The 13,603-nt window shown below is 41.1% G+C and overlaps 1 protein-coding gene across 4 annotated transcripts in view; it reads left to right on the forward strand.

Moving 5' to 3' along the window:
• LOC135491469 (dynein axonemal heavy chain 12-like) overlaps positions 1-13,603 on the forward strand; it is a 33,874-nt gene that overhangs the window by 1,000 nt on the left and 19,271 nt on the right. For 2 of the 4 annotated variants that reach the window (XM_064777364.1, XM_064777365.1), the window contains exons 3-26: positions 32-131; positions 867-893; positions 1,217-1,406; positions 1,658-1,733; positions 2,994-3,041; positions 3,610-3,768; positions 3,928-4,123; positions 4,396-4,741; positions 5,028-5,119; positions 5,269-5,447; positions 5,759-6,020; positions 6,221-6,427; positions 6,664-7,062; positions 7,233-7,418; positions 7,750-7,950; positions 8,095-8,411; positions 8,557-8,839; positions 8,991-9,400; positions 9,681-9,876; positions 10,117-10,602; positions 10,726-10,955; positions 11,305-11,491; positions 12,518-12,742; positions 13,026-13,211. In XM_064777364.1, coding sequence (XP_064633434.1) covers positions 32-131; positions 867-893; positions 1,217-1,406; positions 1,658-1,733; positions 2,994-3,041; positions 3,610-3,768; positions 3,928-4,123; positions 4,396-4,741; positions 5,028-5,119; positions 5,269-5,447; positions 5,759-6,020; positions 6,221-6,427; positions 6,664-7,062; positions 7,233-7,418; positions 7,750-7,950; positions 8,095-8,411; positions 8,557-8,839; positions 8,991-9,400; positions 9,681-9,876; positions 10,117-10,602; positions 10,726-10,955; positions 11,305-11,491; positions 12,518-12,742; positions 13,026-13,211 — 5,188 coding nt within the window. The remainder of the gene's footprint in view (positions 1-31; positions 132-866; positions 894-1,216; positions 1,407-1,657; positions 1,734-2,993; positions 3,042-3,609; positions 3,769-3,927; positions 4,124-4,395; positions 4,742-5,027; positions 5,120-5,268; positions 5,448-5,758; positions 6,021-6,220; positions 6,428-6,663; positions 7,063-7,232; positions 7,419-7,749; positions 7,951-8,094; positions 8,412-8,556; positions 8,840-8,990; positions 9,401-9,680; positions 9,877-10,116; positions 10,603-10,725; positions 10,956-11,304; positions 11,492-12,517; positions 12,743-13,025; positions 13,212-13,603) is intronic. The other 2 variants (XM_064777366.1, XM_064777367.1) reach the window with 1 other exon arrangement.

A 13,603-nucleotide genomic window follows, 5' to 3' on the forward strand; every position in this document is an offset into this window, starting at 1 on the left:
AATTTTTTACATGTAAATTTCAATGTTTCAGGTTGGAAAATGCCATGAAAGTTTATGCACAATCTGTTGAGGAGAGCCGCAAAGAGGAACCGGTGGAAAAAGAGGATACTTCTCCAGAATATCCAGAACAGGTGAGATTGTCTAAAACCAAGTGATAATTTGGTTAATCTGCATTATCAGCCTGCACTCTTGTTTATTGATTATGACAATTTGCTGTAAATTTGATATCAATGGATTCTCAGTTCAATAAACTATTAAAAATTCTTTCCAAATTTGTTCCACAAAAGATTGAAAAACTAAGGAAACGTAAGAACTTGGCTCCAGATGACTTGAAATTAGTAAGTGCGCTTACTCGATTGATGCATGATCATGAAAATATTCTTGTAAAAGAACACATCTTCTCCAGTAAATTGGTTTGCATGTCAGTTTCCCTTGTAAATTGTAAATTGTCGTCTTCACTTTGGGCTGTATTATTATTTTTTGTGGTTTGAATTTAGGCGCTTTGCACAAAATGTTTGCTGCCATTAGCCATTGAATAGTCTTCTACATGTAATTCTTGCAAGAATTCAAGCCATGAATAAATCTAGATAATGTTTAGGTGTCGTGTGAATGCATTTTAAGATGTCCTTCAGCTGCAGAATTATCAAGCCATGTCCATGATGTTGTAAATCAATGCATGTACCTGAAATTAATGTTTTTCTCTCTTGTTTCTCTTCCCCTTCCACTATGTCGTCATGGCTGCTCTTCCTCTTCTCCTTCCTCACAAACCTTTGTCTCCTTCCTCTTCATCCTCACCCGAAACTTTACCTCATTCTCACTTCTCCTTCTCCATCCTCCTTTCTCTGTCAAATCTATACTTCTAATAGATGATGAGCAAGGACAGGAGGATTAGGGTAAGTTTTAAGTTTGAAAATGCTTTGGGTTGACACTGCTTATCATGTTATCACTTGCTCATGGCTGGATTATCATGTTAATGGATTGTTAGTATCAGTTTGCTACCACTAGTCAGAAATATTTGTAAAAAAACATATCTCCAGGAACTGCAATCAGTTAGTCGATAGAAAAGGTTTAAAATCTAAACTAATTCAGACTCCGGATATTTTTCCAAAAAACTTTTTGTTTGGATGCATGTTGCATGTACCTTAACCTTTATAATTGGCCATTTGACTGATACATGTAAGCATCATGTGATCTTTGATTCATCTTGTGTCTCCAGCTCAATTATCAGTTCATGAAAACGTGCGTGGAGAGTGCGCCGGTCACCGAAATTCAACAAGAGTGGTTTGACAACATCCTACAGATGATACCCGACCGTTTGAAGTCCGACGCCCAGATGAAGGAGGTCATCGCAGAACTCTTTGAGGAAATCAGTGTCAACTTTAACCAGAGTATGAAAAAGTCAATGGGTAAGTCTTTATGAAAAAATATGATACCAATAGCTCTGGCCTCCGGAATTGTCTAACACCAAACGTGTGTGTAAATCTGACAGCGAGCTTTTGCATTTGATACCTTCAGACTCCAGAGCCATTTTGTTATATCCACTTTCAAATTTGATGGTTAAAAGTGATGGGCTTTGTAGATGCTTCTTTTCATCCCCCTGAGGAGTAAGGTTCAGCACAAAATGAAAACCTACAAGTCACTTTTTCTTCTTCTTCAGTCCAACATGCCCTTGTGAAACCAGATGTACGAGGACTAGAGGAGGATGATTCTGGACCACCTCCAGAAGAACCATGGTAAGGCTAACACTTTTAATTTTATCTTCTTGAGAGATCACAATTTCGTTTCAGCAGGACATTCTTGAAAAGAGTCTACACTTTGAGTTTGAACACTTGATCTTCACTGTGCTGTGTAAAGCACCTTGTGCTGTGACATTTTCTCACAACACCCAATGTGTGTGTTGACATTTGTCCCATTCGTTGAAATAAACAGTGAACTTAAAAGTTGCATTCTTAAGGTGTTTAATTGACAAGTTATCTTCATGTACTTGGACAAAATGTATTGTTTTGTTTTGTCTTGAAAAAGATTTTCATTATGATTACAGTAATTTGAACTTGTAGTTAATACCTACTTGTGAATTCAATATGAATTTCAATGTTGCTGTTTAGGTGCAAAATGCCAATCAAACTGTATGAGTAAGTGGAAATGTATCATATCTATTCAAAGCATGTATCCAGAGGAAAGCAGTCCTGCTGAGAAAAGAGATAATTGCATGTCCGATTTTCAGTGCCTACCACTCCAATATACTTCATTCTCCCACATTAACCATACTTCGTCAAGAAATATCAAATCTTCACCCGCTTAAGTGCAATCCTCTCAAAAAAGTAAATCTTAAGCACCTTCAATACTTTGAAATCATTGTACATGTAGTTATGACTTATAAATATGTGTAGGGCCTACCTGTACTCAATGTGGGGAATTTTTAGAAGTTAAACAGAGGTTGTAGTATTTTATGCTCATAATCTTGAGCTGAACTTTACGATAGTCGATAGGATAGCTTGATTAAAGAAAGCTAGTTCAATTTTGCCACATCATGTTTGCCAGTCACATTCCTTACGAAACTTTCTGAGTTCGTTCAAATCCACACTTATATATTCCCACCTGCATGTTGTGCGAGCCTATAAGAGGACGCCATTCCGATATTCACTGCTCTGTCCGATACTGATTTGCATGAGATTGTCCTTAAGCTGCAATGCAAAATCCCTTGCATGTCCAGTGTACAATTAATACCTTTGCCTGCTATTCCAGCTCATCCATTTGTAATTCCCAATTTTTCTCTGATGACAAATTTTTCATGAGCTCTGTCGTTACTGAAAAATTTATCACTGTTGCCTGACTAGAGGGATGTTTTGACCAGTTTCTTCAGTAGCCAACTGAATCAAAGGGGTCAAGAGGGGTATTGAGACCACAACCCCTTCCTCTCCAAGTTGAACTGTCACTCTGTTAGATTTCATGTTTGCATTACATGTTGATTGTTGTCTTTTAATGCTTGCCAGGACATCGTTTGAAAAGCTGGAGAGAGGTGTATCTATCCTATCAGCAAGGTTAAAGCATGATGTTTTTGAATGCTGCCATTTAATTTAGATTTGGTTCTTATCTGTATTTTCATTTAAAACTTTTCAGATGCACAAATTCCCAAAGGAATTTTTTCTTTATCACTTCTTGGTACTATAATTTGTATAGATAGTTTTGTTGGCCCTGTTTGAGAAAAACCAGGCGGGGAAGGGTATTTTCCACTGTACTGTGTTCACAGTTTTACTCTTGGTGACTTTGTCTTTTATTTTGAACTTCTTATTCCAAAATTAGAATGCCGGTAGTGATTATTGGTATCAATTAATTTCTGGGTGTGTTACTGTTAGGCGTGTTTTATTTTCTTGCTCGGATATTTTTTGTAGAATTTTTATCATATCTCAGTTTGGCTTACAAATACTTTGAAGGCGTTCAATTTTAAAAAGAAAACCTATGAAAAGTCATTGATAATCGAAAATAATCATCGATAAGTCTTGTTAGCATGGCTATAAAGAATGATCATTGGCTCCTCAGGATTAAGACATTTGCTCAGAAACATTTACCAATGCATTTGTAATAAACATGTCTCCTTGTTGTTTTCAGTGGTTTGGATTTCTCTAGTCCTTGGCACGAGGACTATCTCAACAATCGGCATTTCATCCGAGATAATCTCCACACTCTTCACCCAGCCATGCAGATCGTCCTGAACATGTGCCAGGAAACTCTTGGCAATTACCTGATGGTCGATTGTTCCACATTCAGGTGAGATTTGTATAGATATTCAGAAAACTCTCTGATCTAAGAGTAAACTTCCAACAAATGTCCAATTGTTCCAATTGTATTTGTAATATGTGTCCTCTTTCATGATGAGTATACAAATTATAATCTTCGTACAGCTGATTTATTTTGCAATATTTACAGATCCCAGGGTGCTATCGAGTTTGAGAGCCTGCGCAACAATGTCATCTTAGATTGTGAAAAGATGGAGGAGAAACTCATGAGCACGTGGTTCCCGAAAGTCATCAATGTGTTCGCTGAAAAAAACACATTTGGGACCCTCAAGGCAGATAAAATGGATTCGTTCTACAGCTGTGTGACGACCCTCATATCAAACCAGGTATGCTGTTACTCTTTGCCCCAAACTGTCACAGTTCTCTAAGATGTGGCATCCTATGTCAGAAAAAGGTATGCCGTCTCGCAGCAACACCTCTCTCTATGTCAACAGTTCTGGATGTGGGGGTAATGATCCAAAATTCTGAGATAGCTTGTCAAAATGTCTGCCATTATTCAGTCTGTCTTGCCCTGTATGCCTTGAGAGCAAACTGGTTCTGTTACCATGAGAACAATTATGCATATGTTTCATTGTGGATCTTGTTTTTATGTTTCCAGCTGAAAGGCCTTCTAGTCCGCACCATGGAGAGCTGGGTGAACCTGTTCGATGAGAAAAACAAGGACAACCTCCCTATCCTGAAGATGGAACTCACCTTTGATGACCGAAGGATGCAGTTTTACCCTCCCTATGAAGACTTGGAGGAAGTCGTACTATTCGTCGTGAATCAGGTCACGAAGTCGATGCAGGCAGTGCCTACAGTTCAGTCTTGGCTGGCTGGCGGGAATACCACCGTCAACACTGATGTGAACGTAGCCCAGCATATCGTTGATGCCGCCACATTCAAATTGAAAGAAGCCTGTCAGAGAAATTTTGAAGAACCCCAACTGCACTTGCAGTCATTCAGTAAGTATAATGAAGCCAAATATTTAGAATTGAGATCATCTTTAGGATTCTATTAAAATTGAAGAATCTTATTGAAGTTGGTTTTCAATTTCAATTTAGAATCATGCTTCACTGGGGCGATAAGTTTGAAGGACAATCTTTCCTGCTTTGTTTTGACAATTTTGGCAATTCAGTCGACCTTTTTTGGGTTGTTTCTATCTGTGAGTTTATTCTAGCTTGGAGGAGATTCGTCTAACTGTCTAAGCATCTAGTGGCAGTCTTTGATATCATGCCTCTTCTATTTCAGTGGACAGATATGACTACATTGTAAACGGAAAGGCAAAGTCCGAAATTGAGGCTTTCATGGAAGCAGAGCACACTTTTGATGAGTACTGTGAGGTGAGTTATTAATCTGTTAAAGATTCAGGACGAACTGGAGGGCTGCATGGCAAAACAACCTTAGTGACATGTTTTAGTGATGGCTATTCTGTCTCAAACTGACAATCTTAGACTATTCACTGAAAAGTGTGTTTTCTCCATAATTTCAGTACATTGAGAAGTTCCGTGCTCTTGCCAAGGAGATTCTCAGCTTACCAAGCATTGAACATTACGACATGATCCGACTCGACTGTGAGGATCTGAAGCGAGGTCTTGCTGAGGCATCCAGGGGTCTGGCTGAACTCTTGTTGAACCGAGTGGCTTCTGACCACAGGAATGAAAACAAAAGGTGAGGTGGTGTGGTGTGGTGCAGACGCCATCATACTAGATCTTTGATGAGCTTCTTTCTTGTGTTTTGGCATGAATGTGGTAAAATATCAGCGGTGTAGATATTGGAATGTTTGAGCTTCACTATCTGAGAAGTGTTTTCCAGATCAGTGAGTCAGAAGCCTCTTGTGTTGAAACATGTTGTTTATATTGCATTCAACAATGGGAGCTTGTAGTAAGCTTACAGATCCTACAGAGATATCATGCTGACAATATATTCCATCTACTCCTATATCATTTTGTCGGTGACTAATCATTTGAATAATGTTTCAGTATTTGCCATGAGTTCCACAACATCAAGGAACGTGCATTGAAGACGCCTGAAACCAGTGAAGAACTGATGGAGATGACGGCGTTCGTCGAGCACTCCAGGAGTACTGGAATGATCAAACTGAATGAGAGGATTAGTGAGTCCCAGAAACGCCTCCAATATCTCCTGGATGTATACTTCTTCTCTGATGAAGACATTGGACTGAACTCAGAAGTTATGACTTGGCCGCAGAATATCAATCCTGTGTTCGATTTGAATGATGAGGTAAGATCTTGGGATTACACTTTTAAGAAGCGCTCAAAGCATGCAGACGATGAATACTCCATTTTGATTCTAAATGCCTTGATTGAATGGAAGGCAAATATTGCCTCATTGAAGAATGCTTCCGAGGCCAAATTCAGATTCAGAACGACAGGGAGTGCCAAAATTCAGGTGATTTTACATCGATTTGTCCTTGTTTTCAGCTTGTTGAGAGTTCCAAACAGAAGGGTGAGCGTGACATGTTGGAGCGCAAGGAGAAGGTGATGCTGGAGTTGAACAAGCTGGTCGAGAGGGTGGACGAGTTCAACGACTATGGTGAGCTCGACATGATGACGCAATACGTCCAGGATGTCAAGCAGGTACAGAAGAGGCTACAGGACGCACAGGAGAGCATTAGTTGGATCAACAAGGTTTGTAGGGTTCCATTTATACATTGAAGTCTGTTATTAGTTTGTGGTTCAGATTTCAGAAGCTTTCATCTTCATGAACATGTCTACTTCTTCTTCTGAGGCAAACTTTCAGTTGCTCTTATTTGACCCAAATATAACATAACTGACTATAACTTAAAACTTCACAATGATATCACACAGCAGTTGTGATGTCAGGACTGTGCCTATATCTCTTCTCTTTGATTTACATTTTCCAGGAGGAAGTGCTATATAAGTACCCGATCGGTAACTTCCCAGAGGTTGAACAAATCACTTCAGCAGTGGAACCATTCCAGCGACTCTTCCTTGTTGTTGTCAAGTGGCAAAAAGCGGAGAAAAAATGGATGGACGGCGCTTTCCTTGGATTAGATTCTCAGGCCATTGAGGCAGAAGTTGATGAATACTGGCGAGAATTGTACAAAATTCAGAAAATCTTTAACAACAAGTTCAAGAAACTGATGTTGGAGAAAGAAGAGAAGGACAGGGAAAAGAAGAAGAAGCGGCGTCAGATGGAAGATGCGGGGGAAGAGGTTGGCAAGGACGAGGATGATGTGATCCAGACTCCAGCATCACTCACTGTCTGTAACCAGGTCCAGGATGGTATCAAGGATTTCAAGGTAACAGAACTTTTTCTGTCTATAGTGTGTGACTTAACTTATCTCTAAACTACTAGCGGAGATAGCCACTAACTTTGAGTCGAATGACCATAGCTCTTGACCACAAATGTGCTGTTAAATGTGGTCTGGTTAAGTTCATGCCGACTCAACACTTTCTTTCCTTCACTTAGGAATTCATCCCTGTGATTGGGACCATGTGTAACCCTGGGATGCGGACTCGTCACTGGTCGAAGATGTCTGACATTGCTGGATTTGACCTCACTCCAGACAGCGGGAGCACACTCAGAAAAGTGCTCAAGCTCAACCTTGATCCATTCATGGAACAGTTTGATAGCATCAGTGCAGCAGCGTCCAAGGTAACCATTTATTTAAAGTTTTCTCCAGAAAGAACTTGGTACTTGGTACTTGGTACTACTGATGACAATCTATCGAAGGAAAGGATTTGAATGATATGAAAAACCTTTGACTTTTGGACTTCATTCATCAACCTACATCTGAATTCTGCAGCTGTACGTCTGAAAGAAGTCTAATTTAAAGCTGAACATTAGCTAGGACATTATAAGGTATATTCAAATATTGTGCCACCTGTAATGTGATGTAGGAGGAAACTGGAGACCCAAGAAGAAGCATGATCTGTGCAAGGGAGTTTTTTTAGGGCCACATCCAACATTTTCTGAATTGTTTTAGGAATTCTCCCTTGAGAAGGCCATGAATAAGATGATGGAAGACTGGGAACAGATCATCTTCAACACAATCATGTACAGAGATACGGGAGTCTCCATCCTGGCTTCCGTGGACGATGTCCAGACAACACTCGATGATCAGATTGTCAAGACGCAGACGATGAGAGGCTCGCCATTCATCAAACCATTTGAAAAAGAAATCAAGGTACGTTATGTAGTTGCAGTGGCATCTTGACTTCAGTCAAAGAAGATCAGGATATCGGCTTGGATTTAATTGATACTCGTCTAGCTGGAGGACTTCCCAAAATACTCTAAAATTTCACTTCTCACTTCCAACCATCTTTTCCAGGAATGGGAAGAGCGTTTGCTCCGCATTCAGGACACTATCGACGAGTGGCTGAAGGTGCAAGCCCAGTGGCTCTACCTTGAGCCCATCTTCTCCTCGGAGGACATCATGCAACAGATGCCAGAGGAGGGACGCCTCTTCATGACAGTCGATAGAAACTGGAAGGACATCATGAAGCATGTTGTCAAGGATCCGAAGGTCCTGGTCGCCACCAACCTGCCAGGGTTGTATGAGAAGCTTCTGGACAGTAACGGACTCCTGGACAAAATCAACAAGGGGCTCAATGCGTACTTGGAGAAGAAACGTCTCTTCTTCCCAAGGTAAGTCCTGGCCCTTTCAAATCTGTATCGTATCTGATTCATCAAATTGTTTGAGTTCGGTGTGGCATCGTTGTGAGAGGTTGAACATGTTTCACCCTTTCAGACCAGTGACCTTATCTATATCCAAACCTTATCTATATTTCAGATTCTTCTTCTTATCCAACGATGAAATGTTGGAGATTCTCTCGGAGACCAAAGACCCGACTAGAGTTCAGCCACATTTGAAAAAATGCTTTGAGGGTATCGCGAAACTTGAATTTGATTCCAAGCTTGACATCCATGCTATGTTCAGCAGTGAAGGAGAGAAAGTTGAGATGAGCCAGGTGATCTCCACGTCGGAGGCGAGAGGGGCTGTGGAGAAGTGGCTGCTGCAGGTCCAAGATATCATGTTGATGTCTGTCCGAGATGTTGTCGAGAAATCACGAGACGTAAGTTTGTCCTAGACATCAATTTCCCTCATTTGAAAGATACTTGGTACCTTCCTTGTTGTATTGTAAGAGGGAATGCAGAAGAAAATGTGCCACTAGTCAGATTTGAACAAATTTTCATTTGATTCGCGTTTTCTTAACTATCATCTAGGCATACGCAATGGAAGCAAGAGAGGTGTGGGTACGAGATTGGCCTGGCCAGGTTGTACTCTGCGTGTCACAGATGTACTGGACGGAGGAAATCCATGAGGCCATTCGGATAGGTGGTGCCCAAGGTCTGAAGGATTACTACACCAAACTGAATGATCAACTCATGGACATTGTTGCACTTGTTAGAGGCAAGCTGACGAAACAGCAGCGTATCACCCTTGGAGCATTGGTGGTAATTGATGTCCACTCGCGAGATGTTACTCTGGATATGGCCGACAAGGGCGTATCAAGTGAGAACGATTTCCAGTGGTTGGCCCAGCTGCGATATTATTGGGAAGACGCTACTTGCAGAGTGAGGCTGACCAATGCGACCGTCAAATACGCATACGAATATCTGGGTAACACCCCACGGTAAGATATTTCAGCGTGTTTGAGAATGTTGTGATATAATGAATATGCCGTCTGCTTTCTTGAAACTTGTCATTTTCGGTATACTTCAAAATTTCTAGTACTGGCTGACGAGAGACTTGAAGCCACTGTAGATTAGGTCTTTCCCCTGTGAAAATCTGTTGAAAATGTTGAGCTATTGTCATTTGACAACTTCATACCCAGATATCTCTTCTTGAAAACACCACTTGCAGTTGGGTTCCTGTCATTGTGATCTCAGACCTCCCTTTATTTTTTCTTCCAGCCTTGTCATCACTCCACTGACTGATCGTTGCTACCGTACCCTGATTGGTGCCTTCCATTTGAATCTGAACGGTGCCCCTGAAGGTCCTGCTGGAACTGGCAAGACCGAGACAACCAAGGATTTGGCCAAAGCACTGGCTGTTCAGTGTGTGGTCTTCAACTGCTCTGATGGTCTGGATTACATTGCTATGGGAAAGGTGAGTAAAAGAGCCCAGAAGTTGGTTGTATTTCATGGGAAATAGTGTGAATTTGGTTGTGTTTCATGGGGAAGGGGATGTGAATCTGTGTTCTGCACAGAGGGAAGGAAAAAATCTACACACTTGTTCTCATAAACTATAGAGTGCATTGTGTATTTAAAGTTTGTGCTATCAAAAGGTTTTCTGTTAATCTAGTAGGCACCCTGACTGTATGTACATGTACACTCTTTTCATTTTCAGTTCTTCAAAGGTTTAGCCTCTGCTGGTGCCTGGGCCTGCTTTGACGAGTTCAACCGTATTGAGTTGGAAGTGTTGTCAGTGGTCGCACAGCAGATTCTCTGCATTATCCGAGCTGTTCAGGGCAAGGTTGAGTACTTCGATTTTGAGGGAACGCAACTGAAACTGAACGACAACTGCTACGTTTGCATCACAATGAACCCTGGTTACGCTGGACGATCAGAACTCCCTGATAACTTGAAGGTTCTCTTCCGTACAGTCGCCATGATGGTGCCGGACTACGCCATGATTGGCGAGATCTCGCTCTACTCCTTTGGTTTCACCGACGCCAGGAACTTGGCTGTGAAAATCGTCACGACCTACCGTCTTTGCTCAGAGCAGCTGTCGTCGCAGTTTCACTACGATTATGGAATGAGGGCCGTGAAAGCTGTCCTGTCTGCAGCCGGAAATCTGAAATTGAAATTCCCTGATGATGATGAAAATATTCTGGTAAGTCTATGATAATATAGCTGAGCAAAGTCTGAATCACTGTGCATAACTGGCACTAAAAAGCAACTGCATTGATAAGTGCTCGTCTGGTGCGAAATTCACCGTATTTTACCTTCTTTTCAGCTGTTGCGCTCCATCATGGATGTCAACTTGCCGAAGTTTTTGTCGCACGACATCCCGCTGTTCCAGGGCATCATCTCCGATCTGTTCCCCGGCATCGACCTCCCGGAGGCTGACTACAAGGTCTTCTTGGATGCAGTCAAGAGGATTATTGAGAAACACAATCTCCAAGCTGTTGATTTCTTCCTGGAGAAAGTCATTCAGACGTATGAGATGTTGATAGTCCGTCACGGGTAAGTTTTTTTCTTCAGCATTGAAGTCAAAACAAACATTATCAGAATAAACAAAAAAGTTAGCCTCACCGATGTTTATCTTTACTAAATCTGTCCAAATGGCATTTCTGGTGACAGGCTTCATCTGCGTTGGGTTCCCAAAGCAGTATGAAGATGTCTTCTAGCTAACTACAAGGTGCTAAAGTGACAACCTGACAGTTTGTTGTTTGAGTGTACCTATGTCATGTGTGTGAAACATGCGTAGAGGAGGCTAAGCATGCAAGGTAAATGAAGTTGGAAAAGCTGTTTAAGGACAAGGGGGTGTTTGAGCAATAGCGTGATGTTTTCAAAACCATTCCTTTGCCTTTAGCTTCATGTTGGTGGGAGAGCCATTCGGTAGCAAGACGAGCGTGATCCACGTCCTGGCCGAGGCCATGACCTTGCTGAATGAGGAAGGTCATGATGAAGAATATGAGAAGGTCTTGTACAAGACGATCAACCCGAAGGCCATCACAATGGGACAACTGTTTGGTCAGTTTGACCCTGTCTCCCATGAGGTAAGTTGCTGGTGGTCTCTCCTCAAGTCTGATTCCGAATAGACAAATCCCAAGACATGGAATATCTTTTTGCCAGTTAATAGTTAGTACACTATAAAGGCAACTTCACTTCATGGACTACCACTCCATTCCTGGCATTGATCGATTTCATGACACTACCTATATCTTGGTTAATATCATAAACGAGCACTTGATGAAAGCATAAAACTTAGCTGTAGTCTTGAGATCTAAATGTTCATTTTCATTCCCTCTGTGTACTGTCTTTTACGAATCATTTGATTTGAGAACATATTGTGCTATCATTCTAATCTGTCCAAAACATTGGTCCTCTGAACCTAGTCAGTTTCTTTTGCTACTTCAGTTGAACACCCCATAGTTTTCACTTGTCACATTCCCTGAAGCTATGACGTTATCTTTAAACATCTGTCCAAATTTTTATTAATCTTAATCTGGAACCTGACAGACAAGATCAACTTCTGTATGTATAAACACAAGTCACAGAAAACTCTCACATTTATTCTTCCAAATTATCATTTCACAGATGAATTTGTTTTTATCCCATACATTCACAGTCAAACCCTCAGAGATTGCCAAAAGAATGTTTGCTGTGAAATACGTCAACCAACAGTCATTGCTCTAAATCAATAATCTGCATGAATAAAGAATGAGTAGATTAGAAAATGTGAAATTTGATGCAGCTGCATGTTTTAAGAATTTGCATGCATTTTGAACACTTTATGAAAAGTCTCACAAGTTTGCATTTACCCTCATAGTGTAGAAATTGGTTGCATGGATTTGCAAAGTACATTTGTTTTACCAGTGATTACCTTTCCTGCAAGATAAGGTGTTGCTCCATTGCGGTGACATTGACACTGCAGGCTTCCACATCGGTTTCCAATTTGGCACACAGAGTTACTGAAACATCCCTCTTCAAGTCAAGACTAAGAATATCAACACACAAAATATTTGAACTACTGATTACCATACATACTATCTTTCACTCAAAACTATTTATCGCATTTTCAGTGGACTGATGGTATCGTGGCCAACACTTTCCGTGAGATGGCCTCAAACGACACTCCTGACAGAAAATGGGTAATTTTTGACGGGCCAATCGACACCCTCTGGATCGAGAGCATGAACACTGTCTTGGACGACAACAAGAAATTGTGTCTGATGAGCGGTGAGATCATCCAGATGTCGAATGTCATGAGTTTGCTGTTCGAGACCATGGATCTCTCACAAGCTTCGGTAAGGTTTTTCCCAAGGTTTTGGTCGGCCCGCCAGGTCTTGATTAGACAACCAAGGCCTACCAGCTCAGTATCAATTTCCTCATTGAGTCATGTCTTTGCTCTTGAATTGGCAGGCACACCTTCAAAAGGTCGACATTGTTGATAATCATTTTCATGAAACATTTGTGGCTTCTAGAGGTCTCTTGTTGAGTGAAGTTTTTCTTCTCGGCCGAATTGATTTCAAATATTGCATTGTGAGATATTCAGATGATTGTTTCTGTATGAGCATTTGTTTATTTCAGCCTGCCACTGTCAGCAGATGTGGTATGATCTACTTGGAGCCTACCACGCTCGGCTGGCGACCAATCCTCAAATCATGGCTGGCGACGCTCCCTGAAATCCTCCTGAAGGAAACTGATGACCTTATCCCGGAACTGTTCGAGTGGATTGTTGATCCAGCCCTTGATTTCGTCCGCAAGAACTGCAAGGTAAGAATGAAAGGATTTTATCAAAAATTTGGATATATATCTAAATCTTAATTATACAAGGTATCTTAAAACTCACATATTCAGAGCATAATGTAAGAATGTTACCCCTATATCTAGGTGATGTATTTTGAGGACTGATTTGGGATATTGCAGTGGTGAAGTGTCGAGGGTGCATACCTGTCTTGGAAAATCTTCTCACTCCTCAGCCAAAATTATATAGAAAAAGTCAACCATCCCATTTACTCTGATCTTCCTCTAAGTATTTCCCACCTCTCCTCTTGATCTAACATGCTTCCATCTCAAACTGTCTTGTGTCTGTCTGCCGCCTTTAAATCAACAGAGGTGCCTCCAGGTGAGTTCAAATTGCATGTCCCTGCATGATCGTATTCTTT

The sequence above is a fragment of the Lineus longissimus genome, chromosome 7 (assembly GCF_910592395.1).
Source record: "Lineus longissimus chromosome 7, tnLinLong1.2, whole genome shotgun sequence".
Classification (NCBI taxonomy): domain Eukaryota; kingdom Metazoa; phylum Nemertea; class Pilidiophora; order Heteronemertea; family Lineidae; genus Lineus; species Lineus longissimus.